General features: G+C 52.3%; 2 protein-coding genes across 2 annotated transcripts; both read right to left on the reverse strand.

Annotated features, from left to right (window-relative positions):
- Positions 1–589: 589 nt before the first annotated feature.
- TGME49_307090 (hypothetical protein) lies at positions 590–7,893 on the reverse strand. The gene is made up of 6 exons (XM_018782518.1): positions 7,824–7,893; positions 7,249–7,545; positions 6,386–6,682; positions 4,057–6,109; positions 2,199–2,886; positions 590–2,062 (listed from the first exon to the last, which is right to left on the reverse strand). Exons 4-5 carry the CDS (start codon positions 4,350–4,352, stop codon positions 2,742–2,744), a joined length of 441 nt encoding a protein of 146 aa, XP_018635665.1. The 5' UTR covers positions 4,353–6,109; positions 6,386–6,682; positions 7,249–7,545; positions 7,824–7,893; the 3' UTR covers positions 590–2,062; positions 2,199–2,741.
- Positions 7,894–8,706: 813 nt separating this feature from the next.
- On the reverse strand, positions 8,707–9,288 carry TGME49_307080 (hypothetical protein; the record flags this gene model as incomplete). Its single annotated transcript, XM_018782517.1, has 2 exons — positions 8,707–8,946; positions 9,226–9,288. 2 exons carry the CDS (start codon positions 9,286–9,288, stop codon positions 8,707–8,709), a joined length of 303 nt encoding a protein of 100 aa, XP_018635664.1.
- Between the last annotated feature and the right edge of the window lie 222 nt (positions 9,289–9,510).

Genomic DNA, 9,510 nt, shown 5'->3' on the forward strand with positions numbered 1-9,510 from the left:
CTACAGAGAGCTTCACCTCAACACTATCTCCCGCTGTTCTACCCGCAGATTAAACGGCTCCTGTGTCACCTTGACGCTTTCCCGACATCGGCATTGATACGCCTGAATTATGTTCAGGATCCAAGGTTGGGCACCCGAAGACACAAAAAAGACATCTTCGCCACACAACCAGACTACTCGAGAAAGATCAAACTGCACGTGACATCTCGGTCCACACGGCCTTGCCTCCACGAGTAGGGATACAACGAACCAACGACGCATCATCCACAACACAAAGAGATCACAAAAAATGAATATCGGTCGAGGTTGCATTCAAACACTGCTGCGAGCTCAATTTGGCTCGTTGGATCTAAGGGGAGGACGTCCTTCTCGTCGCGTTCTCCGAACAAGCGTTCCACATGGTACGAGGGATTCCGGCAGTGAAATCCATTCGGACGATGACACGCGACACCTCTTGTAGCACCGGTCGACTCTCTCGATCACTTGCGATGCCTGGGGTAATTCGAGTATATCCCCTTATCACCAAGGGCCGTTATTAATTCGTCGAAACACTGACACAATAACAGGACTTCGACGTACTCATAGCATCTGACGAAACCAGCAGACACGCAGGCAACCAAAGATGAACGCGTTGCTGACGCAGCAGTGTGTCTATCTTCTTGGTTGCTGCCCTTATCCCTACCATGGAACCCATCCGAATCCACTACTCGGCCACCATATCGACCTCCCCCGCCGTCTCCGAACACTGCACCGCATGGAGTTGAACACCTGAACCCAAAATCCCAACACACTGGTCCCTCACGCATACATTTCAGCAACGTTTCCAGATTTCGTCTTCCCCCAGGTCGTGACTACCTACAGCCTCCTTCTGAACACGGACACGAAGACGACAAACGAACCATATGGGCAACACGGCGGACAGAACCAGCTGCGCTTGACACAGTGGGAACACCGTCCCGCCGTGCGGGCGACGGACCCCTGCCTTGTTCCACAACACTCTGTCGGTTGCGGAGGCGTACTTCACCGCTCTGCACAAGGCCTGACCTCGGTACAGACGCACGGGATAGTACCCACGCATCACGCAATGCCACAACTCTGCCGCTCCGCTCATGGTAACATCCCGTCCGCAAAACACATCCAGTGCATAAAAGAGTCGTAGTGCTACACTACACTTAACAGTCGGTCTAGGCGTCACTGCGTCGCCCACCAACCAGTCAGATACACGAACCGGCAATGCCATGAGCAACCACGCTTCCTCACTAAGAAGAACGGACTGCTCCAGCTGTCCGCCGGTGTCATTTATCACACTCGTGCAGTCTTGCAGGAAGACACTGCCATGGATGAGCTTTCTTCCCCGTGATGGCCCCTGCAGCAACTTAACCAGACGTCTCTAGTTAGCTGATAATCCCGCATATCACCAACCAACTCGCTCCAGGGCGAGTCTCCGAGTAGCTTCGATGATGAACAAGGTCTGCGAATGAAGATCACTGAGGCTGAAGCTGACAACCACGACACGTGCGGCAACAGTGGAGCTACCAACACAATATGACACCTAACATGGCTGCTGAAAAGAATAAACTCGATATACACGCCTCGTTCATAGGGTCGAGGTGTCACTTCCAACAAATAAACGACTCACCACAGGGAGCCAGCGAGTGTTTACCATCTAACCACACGTGGGCGTGGCTCCTCGCATCGCACCAACTCCTCCTTCACAAATCTCATCGAGGCCAGACGGTACAACAAATTCCGTTGTTGCCCCGAAGAGCCCATCTAGCCTTCCTTAGCGCCATGCCACTGCCTCTCTCCTCAGCATGGAGGGCACGTCGGTTCCACACATTCCATCAGTTCACGCCACAAGTTACCGACCCTTCCCATCAGACGCCATGACCTGCGTTGCCGGATCTCCGAGGAAATCTACCGCTAGCTCAATCGACGGACAGATGCTCGTGCGGCCATCGCTAATGCGTGAACTTTGCGCTCAGTAGATCTGAACCAACTTGACGGCCCCGATCAAAGACGAAGCCGCACAACTGCAGTGAAGAGTGCCTACTTCTGTTGGCTGATGAAACCCGTTGCATCCCCTCACACGACTTGGGATGAAGGCGCTTCTCACGCAACTCGTCCGCAAGCCCAACAAAACTGAGTCACGACACTGTCACTCGCTGGACTCGCGTTCTCTCTTCAGCTCCCAGTACCTGTATACCTAACTGCTCAGCCTGAAAAGGAAATAACGACACGAAAACAAAAGCGGTCACATTGTCGACACACCGACTGCGTCTGAAACGATAGAACACTAGTCGAGAGCTGTTTGCGTGGGCGTGCCGCCTCCTCCGTCCCTCGACCCTTGTGTCTAGAAACGTGTTTCACTGTGCTGCAAAACATATGACATCGATGCAGATACCGACTGACAGGCACACACCATTCAACCACACGTGGTCGTGGCTCCTCGCATCGCACAAGGTCCTTCGCAAAACCCATCGAGGCGAGACGGTACAGCAAATTCCGTTGTTGTACCGAAGAGCCCATCTAGCCTTCCTTAGCGCCATGCCACTGCCTGTCTCGTCAGGATGGACGCATCCGTTCGACAGCCTCCAACAAGTGACTCCACATCATAGATGGTGCACACAAGCAGGAATACTCATATGAATTGCAGCAGAATTCAAGGGAAGCGACTACGATTCCTGTCCCTGTACAGTTTTCCTTTTCCCTCGAGACGAGCTTCGTCCATAATCACTGTGTTAACTGCTAACGCGAAAATAACAAGAATGTTTCCGTTCATGCACATACCCAAAAACGAGTATCATGCTGCACGTACCACACTGCCCCACAAGTGACGCGCCGCCACGGCCGATACAGAAGAGGTGAACGACGCACCAGCTAGTCCTGACGAGTGTTGGGCAAGAGACACTGGCCATGAGCGAATTCGGATACATTTGTAAGAACTATGTCATTTTCACAGTTCTACGAAGACGATGCCCTTTTCGTTGTCGTTTACGAACAAGCGTATTACGACTGCCCACGTTCGTGTGTTCAACTGAGATGGGTGATACAAGGCACTATGTGTAACGGCTGCCGACAGCCTCGATTAAAACTCCGGCATACTCGGATGACGGCCACGTACCACCATCCGCTCACGAAACACCCAAGAACTCCACAGAACAAAACTTCATGGATGAACGCAATGCCGAAACATACCATCAAAAAACTGTCAACGTACTAGCCACCTCTAGCACCCATCTCCGACGCGTAACTACTAGCAGTGAAAAACATCCCCAGAACTATGCATCAACGCTCTTCGACCTTGTTCGACATGATCGTCACTTAAAGAGCCATACGTCCAACGATAGAAAGGCCTCTTCATCACACAGCCGAACTACTCGAGAAAGATCAAACTGCACGTGACATCTCGGTCCACACGGCCTTGCCTCCACGAGTAGGGATACAACGAACCAACGACGCATCATCCACAACACAAAGAGATCACAAAAAATGAATATCGGTCGAGGTTGCATTCAAACACTGCTGCGAGCTCAATTTGGCTCGTTGGATCTAAGGGGAGGACGTCCTTCTCGTCGCGTTCTCCGAACAAGCGTTCCACATGGTACGAGGGATTCCGGCAGTGAAATCCATTCGGACGCGTGGCCGGCGACATCACTTATAGCACTGGTCCACTGTGTCTGTCAAACGCGGAGCTCAGCTGGTGTCGCACCCCGACGTTTCCGAATTCTAATTTCCCTTTGTAGAAAGCACCTCTGAAAGATCCACGAATACTGCATACGTCCATCAGCTGATGACGGCCACCGTGGCCGACTCAAAAATGGGATGAAGGCGCTACTCAGCCACCTTATCCCTGTCACACCTGCTAAGAACACCTTTAAAACGCTGAGTAATGTCAGTGCCGAGACCTATCCACCTCGAGCATAAAACGACCTCTTACAGCCGTCCACGCATTCACATAAATTCCCATTTTCTGGTTTCATACACGTCGTCCGCCACAGTTCCCAGGCAACGAAATGGTACGCCGACACTAACACCCAATTCGTCTCCACTTACAGTCGGAGGCTAAACACGAAATAAAAAGAGCAACGAGTGGCGCCCCCAGTCGAACAATCCCGCTGCATCTGAAACACTATGACAACAAACGCCGCTCCCGCATACTGGCGACGAAGTACTGCCTCGTTCCACCATCGCTCCGTACCACCTGTGACGTATGTCAGCGCTACACGTACCACCTGGCGTTGACGGAGACGCCCGAGGTCGTGGCCACGCACCATCAAATGCCACACACGTGGCGCTGTTAATGGTGGCGTGGTATCTGCCTCAAAAAAGACATCGAGTGCATATGACATTCCCACAACACCGCAATCATATACTCACTCCCGCGTATCTCCGCGTCACAGGACCGTACCTAAGTGTCCGCCCACCGGCAAGACACCCAGAGAAGCACTTGTACGAACAACCCCTCCTTTGGAGAATGTGCAGCATACTGTGCCTTCCGCCCACTAGCAAAATATAGAGGCCATGCTGCAGAGGAGACACAATGCCTGTGCGCTTCTGACAATTCCTAAAGGATGATGTACAATAGAAGTGCAGCAACATGACTAGCCATTTCCGACATGCTGGAAGCGATACACGTCATCAGCCAACCCGCCACGGCTAGGATACGGGTAAGTTCGAGGATGTACAAGGTCTGCTAAAAAGGAACATAGAGGCCCAAGCTGATAACCACTAGACGAATGGCAACAGGGGAGCCACCAACACAATATAATGCGTAACGAGGTTCCTGCCTAGGATAAGCACGAAACATGCTTCTCATCCGTAGAGCCGCAGTGTCTACTGCCAGACCGGCGATGGCGGAAAAGGTCTCCCTCCTCACATGTACACAATGCCACCTGTCAACCTGCACGTGCCAACCTGCCCCGTGCGTGACGAGCCGGGACGACCGAATACGCAACGAATGGGAAAAACCCACAAGGACAACAAGGAGGTTGAGCAGGAGATCGTCCTCATGAGCTACTCCGATACAGTCGTAAGGGCCACTCAATGGTCGCAGTTCTGCGAAGACGACGATCTTCTCGTTGCTGTCTGCGAACACGTGTATACGACATTGCAAATGAGAGACCCCGACTCAGTCGGGCATTATGAAACACATGTGGGGGCTGTCGACACCTCCAATCACACACTAAACGTAATCTTTGATATTGGACACAGCATACTTGCAGATTCGGAACCCCTCTTGTTGAGCAGCATCAGTGACGCCAACACCACCAGAACGTACCTCAATACGCTGCCAAAAATCGCCACCACCATATACAGGCTACGGAACAAAGACGGTGACGATGCTACTCCTTCAAGGCCATATCAACTTCGGAACTTATATCTTGAATTTATTCGAGTACAACATAAGACAAATACTGCTACTCGCTGCCTACAAACAGGCGTGCTTCTTCCCGTGGCACGACAACAATGGGCGTAAGACTGGTGGTGCTTCATTTTGGAGATCGCCCGTGGAACATTGCCGGAGTGTCTCCTACTGCCGACGAGTGACGAAACCCGTGCTACCAACATAGACGACTTGCCATTAGCGATTATATGAAACAGCCCCCCCGTGAATACACCGACATCAGCGCGTCTCTTTAGAAACACAAGTGCAAATCGCAGTATCTAGACATTTCTGCGAAAATGACGAAAGACCATCACTGATGGCCGCTGCCTACTAACAAGCATGCATCACCTCATACGGAAGCCTTTGCCAAGTAAATCCGCACTCCCTCACCATAAACTTCACAGCAGTAACCTGCATCAACGTCGCCTACTCTCGACGGCTGACGAGAGACGCGATGCCAAATCAGACGACTAGCGATGAACACAATGCAGACGGAACCCCGCCCTTCCCCCGTGACCACAGCAGTACCAGAGCGCCCCTTCAGACACGTCAGTGAATACCACAACGTTCAGACCACTCTCAACAGATATCGAGCAAAAATGGCAGATGCTGACGACCAACCCTCATGGGATGTCCCATCTCACGGTATGCTTGCGGAGCCCCACCATGTACTCAAAATATCACCTCTAGAACCAGCGCGAAATCCCGTACTCCCTTCGGCTGGCGAAACCCACGACGCCGACCCACACAACATGCGGTAAACGTGTTGTTCATACTAGGCGTCCACAGCCACAGAAACGTCCGACCACGCCTTCCCATATATTGGCGCACTCCAGTGTATATAGACTGTCCTTCACAGCCAACGCGACGTAGGTGCTGCTAGTCTCTGACTGCTAAAAAAACAACGCCGGAGAATCTAGACACGTGGTGACCTCGCGAAGCAACTGTCGCCTCCATCCAAAAGCATCGCAATGCAGCCAGAAAAAAATTCCGTACTCCCGTTGGCTGGCGAAACCCACGACAACGACCGAGAAAACATGAGGAAAACGCGTTGTTCATACTAGGCGTCCACAGCCACAAAAATATTCGACCGCGCCTTCGCATATATTGGCGAACTCCACTGCATCTACACTGTCCTTCTAAGCCAACGCGACGTAGGTACTGCTAGTCTCTGACTGCTAAAAAAAAACAGTGCCTGAGCATCTAGTGACGCAGTGATCATCGGAAACAAATCGCGCTCCTCATCCCAAAGAATCGCAATGCAGACAGCAAGATATTCCGTACCGGCATTTCCTGCCAAAACCCAGGACGCCGACAGAGACAACATGCGGGGAACGCGTTGCTCATACCAGGCGTCTGCAGCCACAAAACATCCAGCCGCGCCATTGGATATCCTGGTCCTCTCCACTGTGTCTGGACTGTCGCTGAAAGCCAACGCGACGTAGGTACTGCTAGACTCTGACTGCCAAAAAGGAAATAACGCCCGAGCGTCTAGTGACGGAATGACACTCGGAAACAAATCGCGCTCCTCATCCCAAAGAATCGCAATGCAGACAGCAAGATATTCCGTACCGGCATTTCCTGCCAAAACCCAGGACGCCGACAGAGACAACATGCGGTGAACGCGTTGCTCGTACAAGGCGTCGACAGACACAAAACATCCGACCGTGCCATCGGATATACTGGTCCTCTCCACTGTGTCTGGACTGTCGCTGAAAGCCAACGCGACGTAGGAACTGCTAGTCTCTGACTGCTAAAAAAAACAGTGCCTGAGCATCTAGTGACGCAGTGATCCTCGGAAACAAATCGCGCTCCTCATCCCAAAGAATGGCAATGCAGTCGGAAAAAAGAGTACGTACCTCCGTTGGCTGGAGAAACCCACGACGCCGACCAAGACAACATGCGGTGAACGCGTTGCTCGTACAAGGCGTCGACAGACACAAAACATCCGACCGCGCCATTGGATATACTGGTCCTCTCCAATGTGTCTGGACTGTCGCTGAAAGCCAACGCGACGTAGGTACTGCTAGACTCTGACTGCCAAAAAGGAAATAACGCCCGAGCATCTAGTGACGGAATGACACTCGGAAACAAATCGCGCTCCTCATCCCAAAGAATCGCAATGCAGACAGCAAGATATTCCGTACCGGCATTTCCTGCCAAAACCCAGGACGCCGACAGAGACAACATGCGGGGAACGCGTTGCTCATACCAGGCGTCTGCAGCCACAAAACATCCAGCCGCGCCATTGGATATCCTGGTCCTCTCCACTGTGTCTGGACTGTCGCTGAAAGCCAACGCGACGTAGGTACTGCTAGTCTCTGACTGCTAAAAAAAACGGTGCCTGAGCATCTAGTGACGCAGTGATCCTCGGAAACAAATCGCGCTCCTCATCCCAAAGAATGGCAATGCAGTCGGAAAAAAGAGTACGTACCTCCGTTGGCTGGAGAAACCCACGACGCCGACCAAGACAACACGCGCTGAACGCATTGCTCATACTAGGCGTCCACAGCCACAAAACATCCGACCGTGCCATCGGATATACTGGTCCTCTCCACTGTGTCTGGACTGTCGCTGAAAGCCAACGCGACGTAGGAACTGCTAGACTCTGACTGCCAAAAAAAATAACGCCCGAGCATCTAGTGACGGAATGACCCTCGGACACAAATCGCGCTCCACATCCCAAAGAATCGCAATGCAGTCGGAGAAAAAGTACGTACCTCCGTTGGCTGCCGAAACCCACGGCGGGGACCCAGTAAACGCGTTGCTCATAAAAGGCGTTCATAGCCACAAAAGCGTCCGACCGCGCCTTCGCATATATTGGCGAACTCCACTGCATATACACTGTCCCTTTAAGCCAACGCAGCGTAGGTACTGCTAGACTCTGACTGCCAAAAAAAATAACGCCCGAGCATCTAGTGACGGAATGACCCTCGGACACAAATCGCGCTCCACATCCCAAAGAATCGCAATGCAGTCGGAGAAAAAGTACGTACCTCCGTTGGCTGCCGAAACCCACGACGCCGACCAAGACAACATGCGGTGAACGCGTTGCTCGTACCAGGCGTCGACAGACACAAAACATCCAACCGCGCCATTGGATATACTGGTCCTCTCCACTGTGTCTGGACTGTCGCTGAAAGCCAACGCGACGTAGGTACTGCTAGACGCGCCCGAGCATCTAGTGACGGAATGACCCTCGGAAACAAATCGCGCTTCTCATCCCAATGAATCGCAATGCAGTCGGAGAAAAAGTACGTACCTCCGTTGGCTGGAGAAACCCACGACGAGGACCATGACAACATGCGGTGAACGCGTTACTCATACAAGGCGTTCACAGCCACAAAACATCCAACCGCGCCATTGGATATACTGGTCCTCTCCAATGTGTCTGGACTGTCGCTGAAAGCCAACGCGACGTGGGTACTGCTAGTCTCTGACTGGTAAAATAATGAAGGCTGGAATATCGAGTGACGTGACGATCCTGGTAAACAAATCGCCCTCCTCATCCCGAAGAATCGCAACGCAGGCCGCAAGATATTCCGTACCGGCATTGCCTGCCGAAACCCACGACGCCGACCGAGAAAACATGAGGAAAACGCGTTGTTCATACTAGGCGTCCACAGCCAGAAAAGCATCCGACCGCATCTTCGCATATATTGGCAAACTCCACTGCACCTACACTGTCCTTCAACGCCAACGCGATGTAGGTACTGCTAGTCTCTGACTGCTAAAAAAAACAACGACTGAGCATCTAGTGACGCAGTGACCCTCGGAAACAAATCGCGGCCCCCATCTAAATGAATCGACAATGCAGCCAGAAAAAGATTCCGTACTCCCGTCTGCTGCCGAAACCCACCGCGGGCACCGACACAACATGCGGTAAACGCGTCGTTCATACTAGGCGTTCACAGCCACAAAAGTATCCGACAGGGCCTCCGCTCATATTGGCGCACTCCACTGCATCTCGACTGTCCTTCACAGCCAACGCGACGTAGATAGTGCTAGTCTCTGACTGGTAAAATAATGAAGGCTGGAATATCGAGTGACGTGACGATCCTGCTAAACAAATCGCGTCCCTCATCCCAAAGAATCGCAACGCAGGCCGCAAGATATTCCGT

This window comes from Toxoplasma gondii, chromosome XI (genome assembly GCF_000006565.2).
Source record: "Toxoplasma gondii ME49 chromosome XI, whole genome shotgun sequence".
In the NCBI taxonomy this organism is placed as follows: Eukaryota; Apicomplexa; class Conoidasida; order Eucoccidiorida; family Sarcocystidae; genus Toxoplasma; species Toxoplasma gondii.